Source organism: Conger conger, chromosome 5, assembly GCF_963514075.1.
Source record: "Conger conger chromosome 5, fConCon1.1, whole genome shotgun sequence".
NCBI lineage: Eukaryota > Metazoa > Chordata > Actinopteri > Anguilliformes > Congridae > Conger > Conger conger.
Window position 1 is genome coordinate 27,986,945 of NC_083764.1, and position 20,628 is coordinate 28,007,572.

At 40.8% G+C, this 20,628-nt stretch overlaps 1 protein-coding gene across 1 annotated transcript in view; it reads left to right on the forward strand.

Annotated features, from left to right (window-relative positions):
* Nucleotides 1-6,960: 6,960 nt before the first annotated feature.
* LOC133129159 (serine palmitoyltransferase 2-like) overlaps nt 6,961-20,628 on the forward strand; it is a 28,601-nt gene continuing 14,933 nt past the window's right edge. The window contains exons 1-4 of the mRNA XM_061243037.1: nt 6,961-7,201; nt 10,300-10,485; nt 12,162-12,316; nt 15,539-15,687. Of these exons, the coding sequence (XP_061099021.1) occupies nt 7,052-7,201; nt 10,300-10,485; nt 12,162-12,316; nt 15,539-15,687 (640 nt within the window). The 5' untranslated portion in view covers nt 6,961-7,051. The remainder of the gene's footprint in view (nt 7,202-10,299; nt 10,486-12,161; nt 12,317-15,538; nt 15,688-20,628) is intronic.

Consider the following 20,628-nt stretch of genomic DNA (forward strand, 5'->3'; position numbering starts at 1 on the left):
TACAGTTCTGGAACAACATCCTATGGACAGATGAGACAAAGATCAACTTGTACCAGAATGATGGGAAGAGAAGAGTATGGAGGAGGGAAGGAACTGCTCATGATCCAAAACATACCACCTCATCAGTGAAGCATGGTGGTGGTAGTGTCATGGCGTGGGCATGTACGGCTGCCAATGGAACTGGTTCCCTTGTATTTATTGATGATGTGACTGCTGACAAAAGCAGCAGGATGAATTCTGAAGTGTTTCGGGCAATATTATCTGCTCATATTCAGCCAAATGCTTCAGAACTCATTGGACGGCGCTTCACAGTGCAGATGGACAATGACCCGAAGCATACTGCGAAAGCAACCAAAGAGTTTTTTAAGGCAAAGAAGTGGAATGTTATGCAATGGCCAAGTCAATCACCTGACCTGAATCCGATTGAACATGCATTTCACTTGCTGAAGACAAAACTGAAGAGAAAATGCCCCAAGAACAAGCCAGTGAAGACAGTTGCAGTAGAGGCCTGGCAGAGCATCACCAGGGATGAAACCCAGCGTCTGGTGATGTCTATGCGTTCCAGACTTCAGGCTGTAATTGACTGCAAAGGATTTGCAACCAAGTATTAAAAAGTGAAAGTTTGATTTATGATTGTTAGTTTGTCCCATTACTTTTGGTCCCTTAAAAAGTGGGACCTATAGGCACATATAGAAACTGATTTGGATGTAAATACCCTCAAATTAAAGCTGAAAGTCTGCAGTTAAAGCACATCTTGTTCGTTTCAAATCCATTGTGGTGGTGTATAGAGCCACAAAGATGAGACTTGTGTCAATGTCCCAATATTTATGGACCTGACATTACACCCACATACATTACATTACAGCTGTATTCCTATACTCTATAAACTGTGTACCAAAATTGCTTTGTGCAATTCAAGCCCTTTCAAAGTTATATTACATTATATTTCAGGGTCCTGTAAAATCTGCACCCAGAATCAGTTATTTCAACTACAATCCAAACCCCAGCTATTTTGAGAATAATGTGGAATCTGGTTCCGGATCAGTTTCAAAAGGCATTTATATAAAATAATAATTTTTTATATGAAAACAAATTCAAACAATTTCTCTTACACTTATCACTATCATGAAACTATTTTCAATAATATTCAAATTGAAACTCTAGAACACCCTGTTCATCACATTTCCATCAGTGATGCAGTGTCACAGAAAATAACACCCCTTCATGTCACCCAAAAAGGACGGGAAGGGAAATTCCATCCAGGAAATTGCAGTACATGTCAAGAAATGCATTCATAATTCCACACCACAGCAGGAAGGGCCATTGTTAAACCAAGAGCATTCCATTACATTAATGGCATTTGGCAGATGCTCTTATCCAGAGAGACGTACGACAAAGTGCAAAGTGCATACCCTTACCCTTAACCAAAAACAAGAGCATGATTTATTGCATAAATCCTCAGAGTTTGGATCAGAGATGTGTGCTGAAAGCTGAAGCCTGCCTAAGTATTATTTCATTTATTTAATAAAATATTGAGATACTTTCAGTATTTATTTTTTTAAAATATGTTTTGTATATGTTAGTATATCCATGCTCAATGTATATACTGTATTTTTGTGATAATGATCAGTCACATCTATGTGATTAATGAAACGATAATAATAAAAAGTATTGTGATAGTAGTGCTAATAACAATAAGGAAAATAAAATAATAATAATAATAATAATAATAATAATAATAATAATAATAATAATAATAGTTCATTATAAATATTATCATTATGAATAACTAATATGGCATATAAAGATATTATGTTATATAAAACACAAATATTAATAATAACAATAATAAAATATAGAAGAAGTAAAATATATGAGGTCACCGCAGTTCTTCCAACAATTAGATGTGATAGAGTTTTTATATTTAGCTTGTATTAGCTTTGCCTATTTTTCATGCAAACTCCCTCCAGAATTTAGAATTTGTTGTTTTGTGTGTTCAGCCGGCCAATATCTGTCCAATATTCATCATAATAAGTGTGTCATTTACCAATTGGTTTGTCCTTTTTTTTGTTCAATGTATTTACTTCCTATGAAGGACAGTGCTTCCACCCTTTTTTTCTCCATTTGTCACCATTTAGCTGTTGACATATCGTTGGCCCAATCCATTATATTAACAATTTGTGTAGCATTAAAACAGTTGTTTGGAAGTGCTAGACCACCATTTTTTTATAATTTTTTTTTAAGTTTTGTTTTTTTAATGTAACCTCTTTTGTTGTTCCAAATAAAGTCATCATTCCATACTGACTTCTGGAATGCTTGAAATAAAAATTGTGGGAGGACATCCATCCTTACGTCCTTATCCAGAGCGACGTACAACAAAGTGCATACCCATAACCAGGGATAAGTTCGCTGAAAGACCCTAGAGGGAAGTACAATTTCAACTGCTACCTGTACAACAAAGATAAGGACGAGGGCCAATTTTTTTTTTTTCAAACAAACAGAGCAAAAGTGACCAAAGTTAACTATTCAAACACTGCTTACCTAGCCAACTAAAAATACCGATACACAAAGCAGACGAGCTGCTGCATTCTGGATGAGTTGGAGGGGTCTGATGGCGGACGCTGGGAGGCCAGCCAAGAGGGAATTGCAGTAGTAGTAGTAGAACCATCGCTTGGACCAGGAGCTGGGTCGAGTAGGGGGTGAGAAAGGGGCGGATTCTCCGTATGTTGTATAGACCGGGTCACATAGAACCTGCAAGACCGGGTCACCGCCGCAATGTTCTCGGAAAGGGACAGTCTGCTGTCCATCACCATGCCAAGGTTCCTTGCACTGGGTGACGGCGTGAGTGTGGTATCCCCGAGGGAAATGGAGAGATCCAGATGGGGAGAGGTATTAGCAGGGATGAATATCATTTCAGTCTTGCCTGGGTTGAGCTTTAGATGGTGGTTGTCCATCCAGCTCTGGATGTCACTCAGGCAAGCAGAGATACGGGCTGAAACCTGCGTATCAGACGGCGGGAACGAGACGAAGAGTTGGGTATCGTCCGCGTAGCAGTGGTAGGATAGCCCATGTGCAGTGATCACAGGGCCAAGGGAACGAGTGTAAAGAGAAAAAAGAAGCGGGCCAAGGACTGAGCCCTGGGGAACTCCTGGGGCGAGGGGGCGAGGGGCCGAGGTATCGATACCGAACCAGCCCAGGCAACCTGGAAGGAGTGACCAGAGAGGTAGGACTCAATCCAGTCCAGGGCTGTGCCACAGATGCCCGTTGCTGACAGGGCAGACAGGACGATGGAGTGATCCACAGTGTCGAAGGCAGCAGAGAGATCTAGAAGAATGAGGACAGAGGAGAGGGAGGCTGCTGGTGCGGCATGGAGTGACTCACTGACGGAGAGGAGCGCAGTCTCTGTCGAGTGGCCCGATCTGAAGTCAGACTGATGGGGGTCTAGCAGGTTGTTGTTAGAAAAGAAAGAAGAAAGTTGACTAGAAGCGGCTCGTTCTATAGTTTTAGAAAGGAAAGGAAGAAGAGATACCGGGCGGTAGTTCTGGATGATGGAGGGATCCAGAGTAGGCTTTTTTAGCAGCGGAGTGATGTGGGCCCTCTTGGAGGATGCCGGAAAACAGCCGGAAGACAGGGAGTTGACAAGGGAGGTGACAAATGGGAGAATGTCAGGTGTGATAGTTGAGTCTGGTATTGTTTTCCATCTGTTTAGATCTTTGTCTTGATCTAATTCTATTCTGTAGAGTTTGGTAATTACAGTCACATAATTTATTGAGCTTAGTAGGAATTACTGTGCACAGGTACCTGATCTTATTTTGTTCCCATTTTTATTTAAATGTCTCCTTGGTGTCTTTTGTCAGTTGTACTCCTCTAGTCATAGTTTCACATTTGACATCATCAGCATATAATGATATTTTATGAGATTCTAGACCAATTGGTATTCTTTTAATTTTGCATTTTACCTCTGCCAGAGGCTCCATACATATATTACTGGTTGAAGTGGGTCTCCTTGATGAGTTCCCTGGGACATCTGAAATCGCCTTGATAGGGTGCGATTTACCTTTACTTGTGCATTTGAATTTTTATACATTGCTTTTAAGCATAATATAAAGGGATGAAATCCAAAGGCTTCAACTGTTTTAAATATACACAGCAGTTTATTAGGAACACCTTAATGCGATTTTCTACACCTTCATGCAAATCGTATGGCAGCAGTACAATGCATAAAATTATGCAGATACGGGTCAGGAGCTTCAATTAATCTTCACTTCAACTGTCAGGATGAGGAAAAAATGTGATCTAAGTGACTTTGACCATTGAATGATTGTTGGTTTGAGTATTTCTGTAACTGCTGATCTCCTAAGATTTTCACACACAACAGCCTCTCGAGTTTACTCAGAATGGTGCGAAAAACTAAAAACAATAATAATAATGAGCAGCAGTTCTGCGGGCAAAAATGCGTTGTTAATGAAAGAGGTCAGAGGAGAAGGGCCAGACTGGTCGGAGCTGACAGGAAAGTGACAGTAATACAAATAACTACGCATTACATCAGTGGTATACAGAAGTGCATCTCTAAACACACAACGCATCAAACCTCTAAGTGGATAGGCTACAGCAGCAGAGGAGCAAATAGTCTGACAAATAAGTATAATAAATACCAAATAAAGTGCTCACTGACTGTATATGGCCATAAGGCCTTCTCTGCATCTAATGTCAATAAACGTGTTTGGTTTTATTTGTTTTTTGTTTCCCTGTGCATAGTATACAATGTAAAACATTGTCTGCTAAAAATCGGTTAAATTATTTTTGTCTTTACCCTCTTTATGAATTCCAAGTTCCAAGTGGGGGCCCAAGTTTCGGTCTTTAGAGCCCAGTAAAATATTTTCATAATTTCCAGGGGTTTTTCCTTTTTAAGTTTTCTAGATTTTTATCTAGAGAATATCTACATTTTTAGATTCTCCGTCATAAAGTTTTTCATAGTGCTTGGCAAATTCTTCCGCTATTTTGTTTCTATCTGTAATATCTTAGTGTTGTCATTTATTTTTCTAATACAAGAAGAACTTTAGCTGTAGGACTCCATGAAAAGAACCTAATTAAGAAAGATTAACAGCTTGTTAAAATTCTGGTATCACAGCTGTGGAACGAAAACCAGCATACACGGGCATTCCCCAGGATTGAGGATTGTGTCGGAAACATTTGTTGGTTACACAATTAAAGGTTGTTTTGCAAGATACAGTGCAGGAGTCCAATATATTTTTGCATGAGAGAAAAGGAAATTGTGTGAGAGCTGAAAGAATAGTGCTCTCACATTTAATTACTCTGGTCTTGACAATTGGCAGTAAAATAACACTACCCACACACATCCGTAAACACATGCAAACACACACGCAAACACAACATACTCATACATTACATTACATTATTGGCATTTGGCAGACGCTCTTATCCAGAGCAACGTACAGTTGATTAGCAGGAGACAATCCTCCCCTGGAGCAATGCAGGGTTAAGGGCCTCAAGGGCCCAACGGCTGTGCGGATCTTATTGTGGCTACACCGGGCTTAGAACCACTGACCTTGCCTGTCCCAGTCATTTACCTTAACCACTATGCTCCAGGCCACCCTACACATACAAACCTACACACATATAGCAATGGGTAATAGTGTAATAATCCTCCATCCCAGAATGATGATTATCTGCCTTGGTTCATTAACCTTTTTGTTATGTTATTTTGTTATTTGTGTTGATGCCATTCTTGTGTTTATAAGAACAGTAGGCCTATACACTGCAGGTATATTACTTTCTGGAGTCATATTCCTTGTGTGAGCGCACTTGGCTAATAAAGTTGATTATTGAATATTATTTCTTAACTACTTTGAGCGCCTCTGTCTCCACCACTCCCACCCACAGCCCCCATACACACAGACAGCACTACAACCACCAAATGAAACAAGTGAAGATTGGCAGGGCTCCAGAGACAAACAATATGGGCTGAAAGAGGGCTCTGCTTAAGTGCAGAGCCTTGTGTGTGCATCTCAGATTACCCCCTTCCCCCTTTAGACAGGATTACCTGGAGCCATTAGTAAACCACAGTACTATGCCCTTTCACCTGTTTTTCAGAGGAACACAACACAACACACCTGTGGCTTGCTATGCTCTCCCAGGGCTCAAAACCTATTTGCTCCGAGCTACCGCCCTTTTTCCCTCCCCCACTTCCTCCCATTGAACAACACATCTGAGCTCCATCCCACCAACCACTCTTCTGACATAGAGCTGCACCATGTTGTTTCAGCTAGCACAGTTACTCCAACATTACAGACATATTCTGCATTGCAGCATTTCTCTTTTTTAATACCAACCTCACCCCCAATTTGTTCATGCCATGTTTACCATATGTACCATATAGAAGGTATTTCTGACAAAGATTTACAGCCCAGATTGCTAATCACAGTTACAAATTGAAATATAATGATAGTGATTTCGAACTAGGTCTACAGGTTTTCATGCAACTGTTTGAAACAATAACGTTACAATTGCATACTCTTAAAACCTGATAACTGTATTACAGGAGAATAACATAAACCGCAATAACACAGAAGATTAACTGATACATTTCAGTTCAAAATTGGTATGTTCGGATCAACAAGCTGGGTCACAGAATAGTTTTCTAGAGTTCATAATCCTTTACAAACGTAAGGTAATAAAGCCTCGTCCTGTACGGCGAGACCGGGCTGGGGGCTGGTGCTCAGCCTGGAGCTCACCGTGCGCCACGCCCCTTCGAGCCGTGGGCCATTTCCATTGAAAACCTATTCCATTGAAAGTCTAGATCGTTGAATATGCAGGTATAAACCACGCCCATATTCCATGCCGGGACTTTTAATAGGTTTTCGCCAGTTGCTAGGGGCGTTGATTTGCCATATTGTTAGGTTTCCAACTGTAGTAGATGCATAGCCCTGGTTGGAAAAAGGTGTCACATACCTCTGTGTTGTTAGTTAGCAATACGAGTTACTGAAATCCTGGAGGTTAGTTCGAATAATTATTTCATATATTGATCGTTATGACTGAATGTACGGCGAACAAGTCCGCAAATGGGGATGCTTGTCATCATAAGACGAACGACAGAAAACCGGGAAGGAACGGCTACGTAAAGAATCGTTTCCACCTCCAGCGACAGCAACTACAGAAGTCCTGTTACCCAAACGAGAAGGTGAGGCCCTGGCGACAACGTATGCTGGAGAGGATGGACTGCTTCAGCATTTATTTCTGACAGAACATTGGTTTGTCTAGCGCTTTGGCGTGTTTTAGCTGTATTTAACTTTGCTGACTATGTTTATAGCTAATCAGTGCAAGTCAACTTTGCAGATTGTCAGGTAAATGCTACTGGTACTTCTCAAACATTGTAACTTGGCGAGACATTGCGACAGAATGGATCGCTTTCAATGCATACAGCTAACGTAACGTTATTTTGGGACGTTATTCGTGGGCATCCAATACCAAGTAGATTAATTTAGCTGGCCAACGTTATTGTTAACTTCATTAGCGAACGGTAATCGACTGAAACGTAGATCCAACTCGGGGCAATACGAATATAACTTGGGTTATATTATAATGAAAGATAAAGTTTTATTTCTCCAGCACACCTGGTGGTGACGTCTATCCTATTTATGTTAGCTAGGAAAGCTAACATAGGGCGGCTCAGACGTGTAACATTAAGTGATGACCGCCTTCTCCATCAGTAGAATTCCTAGAGCTATATAGCCTAGACTAGTTGAGAAAAAAAGATGACTAACGTTACTGCTTTTCGTGATCACATGTGATATGGTAATATTATGAATTAACAGCTTTTTAGGAGACCCGGCCCGAAAAGTTGATCATTTTCAAACTGAATGCTTAAGCGTTGATATTTTCACAATTTGTTTGCTTTTATAACGCTGTCGGGAATTGTTTACGTTGACATTGTTCCGGAGGCACCAGCCCATTCGTGGAATGTGTGAAGTCGAGAAATCCGATCGAAGCAACAAACGTTATCCCACGGGCAGAGAGAATAGGGAGTGGTTCAGTATTGGGATGCCGCACTATGCACGATTGCCGTGCCGTGCGCCGTCTGTCCTGCCGCGGTACCTTTGGATCCCCTGCATCTTGTGGGATAGGACCTTCGCCTTTGGATAGTTTTAGAGCTTTATTTCTACACCACTACCCCTAATCACGACCATTTGAATTCCTAAACTATTCAGAATCCAGCCAGAGGGAACAACACAGGGTTTCCAACTGCGGTCCATCTGACACCCTATCATTTCAACAATGACGAAGTAAAGACTTATTTCTGTTGTTCTCATTGTAGCCCCTTGAAGTACTTAAGTACTATGAAGTGGTTTGAGGATACAAATTACTTTTGATTTTAGAAGGCTCCAAAGAATCATTAAGCATGTCGATGTTAACCATGATGTACACCGATTAGCCACAACATTAAAACTACCTGTTTAAACCAGTTTTTCCATTCTTAAAATGTTAAACTTGTCTATAAACGCGTAATATATAATTGTAGGATATGTGTACTTATATAAGCTGATAATCATAAGTGAATTGCTTTCCAAACTTCTATTTTTTTAATGAAAATGGAAATCTTGCAAGCTCTTGTAAGGGGGGTACATTGTTTTGTTATTTAAATATCTTGGTACAAACTGGTGTTCATGATCACATCCATCTTAACATGTAACTTGTAGAATTTTTGATATAAAAAAAGACCCCCGCCATATTTCAAAATTCATGGGATCTATTCCTACAGAAGTTTCACCACATGCAGTACCATGTAATTCCAATGGAATAAAGAAGGGTGAAAGGTGTAGCATTAGAGGCCACCTCCCAATGACCCAATGATCTTATAGGATTTTAAATATTTTTAATGCAATTCATTACCTTACAATACATTAATGGCATTTGGCAGACGCTCTTATCCAGAGCGACGTACAGTTGATTAGACTAAGCAGGAGACAATCCTCCCCTGGAGCAATGGGCCTTGCTCAGATCTTATTGTGGCTACACGGGGGATCAAACCACTGACCTTGCGTGTCCCAGTCATGCACCTTAACCACTACGCTTATGATTATCTGCTCATATCGTATAATCTTATCATATAATTAAATATTAAGAGTTTATAGACAACTTTATACAGTTTAAAGCATTTTTAACCATGCCCATAACCATTTTTTAAAAATATAAAAATAAAAAAATAGTAGCTTAAGACTACACATACAAAATTTGTTTCCTGGCCAAAGTGCTGTGCTTAAGGTCTGGTTGGTCTCAAGATGACTGCTCAGCAGGGATGTTGCCATCTGCTCTACAGAGGTATTTGGGAGCAAGGCATGACTAGTCACATGCAGTTGCTAAGCAGCAAGTTTTCAATGACTTGATTTTGTTTGGACAAATAGACCACAGTTTTGCCCCGTAAAACCTCATGGGTGGAGCCTAGTCTGGCCTTAACTACAGAGTAGGGCTTGCATTTGTAATGTAGTGTAAAATGCAGTTATTCTGTCATATCATCACACTCTCACTGTTATGAACATAATGGGCGTACCTTCTTAGTTTTCCAGAAATGTTTATTTTTGGTTTTTGATTAAATCAGTTGCTTATTTATGCATAATCAACTCTGGCCACAAACATGGGTTACACTTGTTTGTAGCTTTTGGTGGCCTGTAGCGTAGTGGTTAAGTGGTTAAGTAAATGACTGGGACATGCAAGGTCGGTGGTTCTAATCCTGGTGTAGCCACAATAAGATCCACACAGCCATTGGGATTGTCTCCGGCTTAGTCTAATCAACTGTACGTCGCTCTGGGTAAGAGCGTCTGCCAAATGCCAATAATGTAATGTAATGAATGAATACAGTAAACTGACTTTTAATTAGTTTAACTGATGCAATATTGGAGGAAATTGTACACCAATTTTGAGCATAGAATCCTACAATTTGCACCCTCTGAACAAACTATTTCTCTGCACACAGACCACTTTTACTTCTCTGCTTTCATTGGAAATCTAAATTACCTAGTGTCATAGTTAAAGTTCTTAAAATACCATTGAATGTCTATTACTCCTGCTATGGCATTGTAGATGCCCACGCTCTGATAAGCAATACAGCCTGTCAGTCAGTTCCATGTCAAGCTCTAGAATGCTTTTTAAATGCACTGTACCAGAGAGTGACTTGTAAGTTTTGTACTGGTACAGTGTGTGGATAAACTCTGACTCAATGTGGCAGTCATGTTAATGCCATTCTTTGTGTCAAACTGAACCTTACATATTTTTGGCTGGCAGGCATCCTGCAATGGAGGATTATACAGCAGGCTATCCTTGGAGTCCTTTGAGGAGACGCCTATGTTTGTGGCCGTCCTCACATACATGGGCTATGGCATCCTCACTATCTTTGGGTACCTGAGGGACTTCCTGAGAGAGTGGAAAGTTGAGAAATGCCACATTGCCAGAGAGCGGGAAGAACAGAAGGTGGGCATAATTAAAAATCCCATGTATCCTTAATATCCTATCATGGACAATCAGTACAACCAATATTGGTTCAAGGAACATTTTGTGAGCTTAATGGTAAGGGTTTAAAGGAATAGATCATTTTCTGTAGTTTTTGCAAAAGTTGCTGAGTGTGATTAAGGATATTTTTCATACTTCTGATGACCTACTGGCTTTATAATAGCTGCTATAAGGGCTGATGTAGGGTTTGTCCTTACTGCAAGAAAATGTACTTTGACTGCAAATATTTTGTTTTCAGAGGATGAATATCTGAATACCATCATTTTCAAGCAGTTATTCATAAATTGTAAACATAAATGTACATTTTTATATCTTGGCAGTACTTTTCTTCCTTGAGTGTAGTGCTCTCGGTTTGTGCCAAAGGAAATAGTTGTATAACTGAAAATAAGATTAGACATAAATAACCGGGCAGTATACAAACATACAACCTCCGGAGGCATAACAAGCTGTACAAGCTGCTTTGGAGTTACTTTAAATGTATTTGCTTCAAAAAGGGGGCAAAAGGGGTGAAAAACCACTGCTTAAAAGCACCTGCAAAAGTCCCGATGTCAGCAAGTATGAAGCTGACAGGTTACCAGAAACTTCTGTAAGTATGTGAAATATCCTTCCTGGAGCACAAAAGCTGTCTGAGCCAATCTAAACCATACAAAAACAGAAAGTGACCTATCCCGTTAACTTTAATGTTATTTTTATTTGTTTGAATTGAGTGTTCCGGACAATTAACTGTTGCAAAACCATGAAAGTGACCCTGTCTTCTAAAAATGTGGTTAGGTGGGTTTCTGCTGATGAATAGCCTGATATGGGCTTTGTGGTTGTACAGTATGAAACTGCAAACAGAATTGGTAGGCATTTTTTGCAATTACTTAGCATTTCTCGCTGTTCAAATGCATTGTCATCTCTAATTTAATCTTGTGATTTAAGTAATGTACCATAGTGGAGCACACACAACTTTATTATTGTTGTAATATTTTATTCTGTTGTAAAATTCAAATTCAGGAGTTGTTTTTTGATTCATTTTATTGAGTTGCTTCTGAAGTTGCTTATCTAATCATCCTGAAACCCACACCTGAAAGCCACTTGATTTTCCCTGAAACTAATTTATGCATCGAGCCATATTAAGAGCAGAAGACTAGACAAAGATTGTGGAAAATAAATGAAACTGGCAACATAGCCCTTTGAAATTGGGAGGGCCAAGTGCTTTGATTGACTCTTATGAGTCACTGACAGATCATGGTAACTCCACTGCTAAGTGTTTTAGTTGTTGTGCTTTGTGAAATCTTAGGACATATTTTTCTTCACCTGGTATCACCTAAGTGTGTTTTCATCTTCCACATGTGGAGTTCTGTTTATGTAACCTTATCGAGTTGCACTTATCCGAATTGTTTATGATTCAATGATAGTAAGATCAGCTGGAAAGAGAAACTTTGAATGTGCTTTTTGTTGCAGAATATTTCAGGTTTCCCAGCTTCTTGCTTTTGTCTGAAGCGATAATGATCTGTGTTCTTTTGGATTGTATTGCTGTGTGAATTTAGGTTTCATATTATTTCACCTGTGTAAACTGAGATTGCATTACAGGCAGATGTAATTGTGTTCAGATTGTCTCACGGTCTTAAGTTTAAAAACGTCTTTGTCTGCAGGACTTTGTGCCTCTTTATCAGGATTTTGAGAACTTTTACACCAGGAATTTGTACATGCGGATTAGGGACAGCTGGAACCGGCCCATTTGCAGTGTCCCAGGGGCCAAGATGGACCTGGTAGAACGTGTGTCCCATGACTACAATTGGACATTCAAGTGAGTCAACGATGAGGTTGCAGTAAGGTCATATATGTTCTTTGCGTATTGACTTGCATCTTGGGCCACAGTGTTGATCAGAACCAAAATACCTCGGGTTCTACACAGATGAATGGTTTTAGGAAATGGACAATACTGTACAAAAACAAAGATGCTTTCAAAAATAATGAAATGAATAGTTGTAAATATCTATAAAGAGCAGTGAATAAGTGAATAGTTTAACAAAATCAATTAAATATTTGTTGTGCCACGCCTTCACCTTTAAAACTGCATCAGTTATCTAAGGTGCACTGCCCTGCAGTTTTTTTAAGAAAAGCTGGTAGGTTGCTCGCTTGCTTCTGGCTATCCAGGTAATCCCAAACAACCTCAATCAAGTTTATCTGTAAAGTACTTAATATGTTGTTTTATTTAACAAAATGCAGAAGGTTTATATTTAAAAATATCTAGGGTGCCTAAGAGTGCTTAAGACTTTAATATCTAGCATAAAATGCAGAAAAGCATGCAGACATGGTCAAGAGGTTCAGCTGTTTTTCAGACCAAATGTCAGAATGGGGAAGAAATGTGATCTAAGTGACTTTGACTGTGGAATGATTGTTGGTGCCAGACAGGGTGGTTTGATTATATCAGAAACTGCTGATCTCTGGAGTTTGTAGAGAATGATACAAAATCAAAAAAACATCCAGAGAGCAGCAGTTCTACGGGCAGAAATGCGTTGTTAATGAGAGATGTCAGAGGAGAAGGGCCAGACTAGTTGAAGCTAACAGTGACAGTAACGCAAATGACCAAGCATTACAACAGTGGTATGCAGAAGAGCATCTCTGAATACACAACACGTCAGACCTCCAAGTGGATAGGCTACAGCAGCAGAAGACTTAATAAGTCTAAATAAATAAGTCTAGTAAATTGTGTATATGTGCATATACCTGTTAAAATATTTGCAAATAGTATGGTATATATTTAGTTTGTTGTACAGAGATTTACTAGAAGTAGATTAATGTCACCTAAACAAGAAAAAGGTTGAAAACAAAACCATGGGAATTTATTAGCACAAAATAAAGACAGGTGACTGGGAAATGGACACAAAAGGGAAAAACAATGGGAAGGCAGATCTGGAATTCCCCACCCTGCCTATACACAACCACAATGTGAAGTAAAATAACCACAAAAGTACAAGCACAAACCAAGCATGAAGTCAAAGGAATTGTCTGTAGACCTCCGAGACAGGATTGTCTCGAGGCACAAATTTGGGGAAGGGTACAGAAAAATTTCTGCTGCTTTGAAGGTCCCAATGAGCACAGTGGCCTCCATCATCCATAAATGGAAGAAGTTCGGAACCACCAGGACTCTTCCTAGAGCTGGCCGCCCGTTTAAACTGAGCAATCAGGGGAGAAGGGCCTTACTCAGGGAGGTGACCAAGAATCCGATGGTCACTCTGTCAGAGCTCCAGCGTTCCTCTGTGGAGAGAGGAGAACCTTCCAGAAGGACAACCATCTCTGCAGCAATCCACCAATCAGGCCTGTATGGTAGAGTGGCCAGATGGAAGCCACTCCTTAGTAAAAGGCACATGGCAGCCCGCCTGGAGTTTGCCAAAAGGCACCTGAAGGACTCTCAGACCATGAGAAACCAAATTCTCTGGTCTGATGAGACAAAGATTGAACTCTTTGGCGTGAATGCCAGGCGTCATGTTTGGAGGAAACCAGGCACGGCTCATCACCTGACCAATACCATCCCGACAGTGAAGCATGGTGGTGGCAGCATCATGCTGTGGGGATGTTTTTCAGTGGCAGGAACTGGGAGACTAGTCAGGATTGAGGGAAAGATGAATGCAACAATGTACAGAGACATCCTGGATGAAAACCTGCTCCAGAGCGCTCTTGACCTCAGACTGGGGCGACGGTTCATCTTTCAGCAGGACAAAGACCCTAAGCACATAGCCAAGATATCAAAGGAGTGGCTTCAGGACAACTCTGTGGATGTCCTTGAGTGGCCCAGCCAGAGCCCAGACTTGAATCCGATTGAACATCTCTGGAGAGATCTGAAAATGGCTGTGCACCGACGCTCCCCATCCAACCTGATGGAGCTTGAGAGGTGCTGCAAAGAGGAATGGGCGAAACTGCTCAAAGATAGGTGTGCCAAGCTTGTGGCATCATATTCAAAAAAACTTGAGGCTGTAATTGCTGCCAAAGGTGCATCAACAAAGTATTGAGCAAAGGCTGTGAATACTTATGTACATGTGATTTCTTAGTTTTTTATTTTGAATAATTTTGCAAAAATTTCAAAAAGACTTCTTTCATGTTGTCATTATGGGGTGTTGTGTGTAGAATTTTGAGGAAAAAAATGAACTTATTCCATTTTGGAATAAGGCTGTAACATAACAAAATGTGGGAAAAGTGAAGCGCTGTGAATACTTTCCGGATGCACTGTAGCTTTTCCTTAGATTAAGTGAATAACAACAAATCAAAGTGCAAACAGTATTTTTCTACTTGCATCAAATGTCTCAAGGCTCGGTCCCTCAATTCTGATTCTGATCAGGTCCTCCACTGTGTCAGGACTCAGTGATGCCCTCACATCAGATTTGATCAGATTTTAGACCGAAAGCTTTGCATTGGTGACACCAAATTTGGTTGCACCCAAATATTTCCTGTGGTTCCACACAATAGGGTATTCATTAATGTTATTTATTCCTTACCATCACATTTGATATTCAGTCACAGCACATGCAAATAACTGTTAAAGCTGACTCTGGTGTTATCACAGGCTTGAGAGACAGGGGTGGAGTGGGCACCATTGGCTTAGCGTCAGTAGATTTCTTCTGTACGCTTAATTTTATGTGATTTTACCTACTGGTAGTCATATGGTGCAGTATGGTTTGTCACTGTGTCCTCAAAATATGTACTATCCATATTTTAGAACGCAATGTGATCCTGAATACAAAATGTGAGAAAAATAGCAAGTTGAGTACAGGTGATGAAAACAGCTTAAATTAAAAAGTGAATTATTTTTGTAGTCGCATTTGTCCAACTCGCACTGCTAAGAAAGATAGTTGTAAAATGTGACCATTTAGTTGTAGTTTGGAACTCTTCTGCTGACACCTGGAGATGGCAGATTGTTGTTAGCACCCTGTCTTTACCCAACGCACTGATTCAGATTCTTCACATTTTGTCATTGGTCTTTTTCAGGTGTATTTTTGCCAGGTTTGTCATTTGTGCTTTTCTTTTTCAGTTACACAGGGAATGTGGTCAAAGACGTCATCAACCTCGGTTCATATAACTACCTGGGGTTTGCCGAGAACTCGGGACCATGTGCCGACGCCTCGGCTGACATGACCCTGAAGTACGGGGTTGGAGTCGGCAGCACCAGGCAGGAGATGGGTTAGTTCACTCATGCTGATTTTTTATAACAAGCACTGTATCCAGCTTATATGGAGCCGACTGCTATAAACAGACCTGATATGATGAATGATCATAATCATTATAACACGTTTTATTTATATTATACCTTTCATTTCAGGATTTCAAAAGGCAATTGAGGGGGCTCGTCACACCCATCACTAATTTATAGCCCCCACCTGGGAGATGTAGGGTTGTATGCAATGGATTAATTTATTCATTCATCCATTATCTTAACCCGCTTATCCTGAACAGGGTCACAGGGCGGCTGGAGCCTATCCCAGCATACATTTGGCGAAAGGCAGGAATACACCCTGGACAGATCGGCAGTCCATCGCAGGGCACACACACCATTCACACACACACTCATACCTACGGGCAATTTAGACTCTCCAATCAGCCTAACCTGCACGTCTTTGGACTGTGGGAGGAAACCGGAGTATCCTGAGTAAACCCACAAACACGGGGAGAACATGCAAACTCCACACAGAGAGGCGGCCGACCAGGATTCGAACCCAGGACCTCATTGCTGTGAGGCGGCAGTGCTACCCACTGCACCATCCGTGCCACCTATGCAATGGATGAGAATGAAAAAAGGCTGGCATGCAGCTTTTAATGCAAAAAAGGCCAGCTGAGACGGGTGCGTGGGGGTTGGACCCAAAATGCACGACTCAGAAACAATGGTTAAATAGTTCCGTTAGGGCTTTATTCGGGACGAATCCCAGGAGCGTAGTCAAAACAAGCAAAGTCCATACACGAAGATCCAGCCAAACAAATAACAAACAAACAAAAAGCACGGTGCCGAGGGAAGAGGCAAGCTCGTAGTCGGTAGACGTGCAGGGAGGTCCGGTAGCAGGAGAGCTGTCAGCGGGGCAGATGAACAGGCGGACGGCAGGCAGAGGCGTAGTCGTGGGCGAAGCGGGAGTCGAAACCATGAAACAATCAGCGAAGCAAAAGTACAAAACGGTAGGCGAGGACGTGGTCAAAAACAAACAGTGGTCAACAAAACAGAAATCAATAAACAATGGTCGGTAACAGGCTTGGATCGTAACGTGTAATCAAACAGTAAATAATGCTCAAGAGTTGCGTGGTAAACAGAGGCAGACAATTTCGCGAAGAACAGTTGCGCGACTGGGCTATAAATGCGGGTGTAGACAGGTGTAGACAATTAGTTAGAGCGTAGCAAGGAAATGGAAAACAGGTGCGATGGATGACAAGTTTAACAAGGTGATTAGTAATCGTTAGTAATAAACTTATCCTGCCCTAGCATTAGTAAATTAGTAAATGACATGCACGAGATACGTAAGGTAACATGAACACATGATTAGTTTGTTAGTTTCTACCCAATCCTGATCTAGCGTTAGTAGTTTTAGTAAATAGACAAATGTAAACAATTAGGGAGTGAATGACAGAAAGAGAGAGAGAGAAAAGACGGAACGCAAGGTTTGCGGAAAGACATGTAAAAGTGTATGCATAAACAACGACCAGTTAACGTAACAATAAACATAAATCAAAACATAACACAAAGCGAAACTAAGACGATAACCACTCAACATAACAAGGTAATATAATCGTACGAAACATAACTAGACATGACAAGAAAATAAATCGTACGAAACATAACTAAACAACATGACGAACCTAGACTAACATAATACATGATAAGACACTACGTGACTAAGACAACATGAATAAACATAAAACATGGCAAGACAGACCTGAAACGTGACACCAGCCTTCATTTAATATAAGTGATGCCTCAGTTTTTCCATTTCTTAAAGGCATACTATGCAGGATTTCTTTCCTTGCTTCACTTTTGTGTTTCAACACAAAAACGTCTACGCCCCATTCTCAATCCCGCCTACACCAGCAAGATCATTGTGGGCTGGCTCATGTTCTGGCTCGCCATTGGTAGCTTTGTAGCTAGCTCCGTTGCAGACTACTGTGTGCTGTGATGAGCTAAGAAGATTGCCAAATATGATTAATAAAAGATATGCTTTAGCAGTCGCTTTCCACACAAGCCTTTTCGCTAGCTATTTAACTGACAATACTCATATTTCTATTACGTTAACAGATATTAAAGTCAGTAGATTTTCTCCTGAAAAAAGTGTCTCCTGTGCACTTCATTTTATGTGGTTTTAGCCAATGGTAGTGATATGGTGCAGTATGGTTTGTCATTGTTAACCTACAGCGCACAATGCTAGCCACTGCTGCTAAAACCAGTGGATTTCAGTCTGCTCTAGCCTGGAAGGAAGAATGCATATTCACCAACGCATCAATTCATTGACGCTTTTAGGCGAGGAGAGGAAATAAGCCGGTAGGATTTCCTGTTAATATGAGCAGTAGAACTGTGCAGTGGGACCCAGCTGTCATGGCCAGTCAGCTGACATACAGAACGGAATTTAGTTAGCTTATAACGCAGCAGCTAATTAATGCTACCAAAAGCTATCCAGCCACTTGATTAATGGTTTGCCACCAAGGCTGAGTTTTTGCAAACCCCGCTCACCACTGTAGTAGCAAATCAATACACGTCTTGTCCTCCACCTTATATTGGATCGTAGATCATATGATTTCTGTGTATTGGTCACATGCATCTCAGATACAGCACATAAAAACAAATACAAGTAGATAGGCAAGGTATTGGGCGGAAGTGAACGCTGACATACTGTGCCCTCCATAATGTTCGGGATAAAGACCCATTATGTCTCGATTTACCTCAGATCTGCCAAAACTTTCGATTTGGAATCACACAATTAGCATGTGGTTAAAGTGCACATTCTCAGATTTTATTAAAAGGGTTTTTTTGTGGGTTTTTTTCACCATGTAGAAATTACAGTGGTGTTTATACATAGTCCCCCCATTTCAGGGCACCATAATGTTTGGGACAGATGGCTTCATTGGTGTTTGTAATTGCTCAGGTGTGTTTAATTGCCTCCTTAATGCAGGTATAAGAGCACCTAGTATTTCCTCTAGTCTTTTGATCAACTTTGGAAACTATTCTTGCTGTTTATCAACATGCGGGCCAAAGTGAAAGAAGCCATTATGAGACTGAGAAAAAATAATTAAACAGTTGGAGACATCGGCTTACCAAAATCAACTTAATTAAGAAGAAAGAGAGCACTGATAAGCTTATCAGTCAGGTGTGGATTTGTCAATGACCACTGTTCGTGGACTTCATGAACAGAAATACAGAGGCTACACTGCAAGATGCAAACCACTGGTTAGCCACAAAAACTAGATGGCCAGGTTACAGTTTGTCAAGAAGTACTTAAAAGAACAACCACAGTTCTGGAAAAAGGTCTTGTGGACAGATGCAATGAAGATCAACTTATATCAGAGTGATGGCAAGAGCAAAGTATGGAGGATTGAAGGAACTGCCCAAGATCCAAAGCATACCACTTCATCTGTGAAAGACAGGGGCGGGGGGTGTTATGGCCTGGGCATGTATGGCTGCCAAAGGTACTGGCTCACTTATTTTCATTGATGATATGCTACTGCTCATGGTAGTAGCAAAATTCTGAAGTGTATAGACACATCCTATGTGCTCAAGTTCAAGCAAATGCCTCAAAACGCATTAGCCACAAGTTCATTCTATAGCACGAAAATGATCACAACATACTGCTGAAGCAACAAAGGAGGTCTTTAAAGCTAAGAAATGGTCAATTCTTGAGTGGCCAAATCAATCACCTGATCTTAACCGAATTGAACATGCCTTTCATGTGCTGAAACTAAAATTCAAGGGGACTAGCCCCTGAAAGAAACATGAGCTAAAGATGGCTGCAATAAAGGCCTGGCAGAGCACCACCAGATAAGACACCCAGCAACTGGTGACGTCCATGAGTTCAAACAGTCATTGCATGCAAAAGATATGCCACAAAATACTAATCATGATTACTTTCATTAGCATAATATTTCTGTGTCTCAAACATTATGGTGCCCTGAAATGGGGCGACTATGTATAAACACTGCTGTAATTTCTACATGGTGAAACAAAAATGTTTAAAAATGTCCTTTATTAAAATCTGGCAATGTGCACTTTAAAGGAGTGACATGGTTGTTGGTCACACTATCTAGGTTTTTATATGCAATTTGCACAAAATGGCATTGAAGAAACAAGATGAAAGTACTAAATATTCTTTAGTTTTGGAGATGTAAGCATTTTAAATGTATTGTCCTATTTTGGTTGAGAATATTCTCCTTGTTTGTCACACAAAGATAACCTCTCCCCTTATCCCTCCCCTATGACTTGTGACGTGTAGTTTGCACCTCTGGCCTACAGGCAAGACAATGCAAATATTTCAGCATTAGTGAGACGGGTGCGTGGGGGGTTTGGACCCAAAATGCACGACTCAGAAACAATAGTGTAGTAAAGTCCCGTGAGGGCTTTATTTGGGGAATATCCAGAGAGCGTAGTCAAAAACAAGCAATGTTCATACACGTAAATATCCAGCCAGAAAACCAAAGCGCAGTACCGAGGGAGAAGGCAGTCTCGTAGTCGGTACACCATGTGGGAAGTCCGGTAGCCAGGAAAGCTGTCAGCGGGGCAGAAGTACAGGCGGACGGTAGGCAGACTCAGGGTCAATGACCGAGTCAAGACCGAAGTCTGCTCCGCGGGGCAAAAGCACAAAAACAGCAGGCGAAGTCGTGGTACAGGCAGGCGATGGTCAACAAAACAGAAGTCAATAAACAATGGTGAAAAACAGGCTTGGATCATAATGGGTAGACAAATGGCTTGACACTACCGCTCAAAAGATGCACTGACGAACAGGTGGCAAACAATTTCACACAGACATGACATGAAACTGAGCTTATATGCAGGTGTAGACAATTAGTTTGAGAGCAGCAAGAGAATGGAAATCAGGTGTGGAGGATTGACAAGTTAACAAGGTAATTAGTAATCGTTAGTAATAAACCTATCCTGCC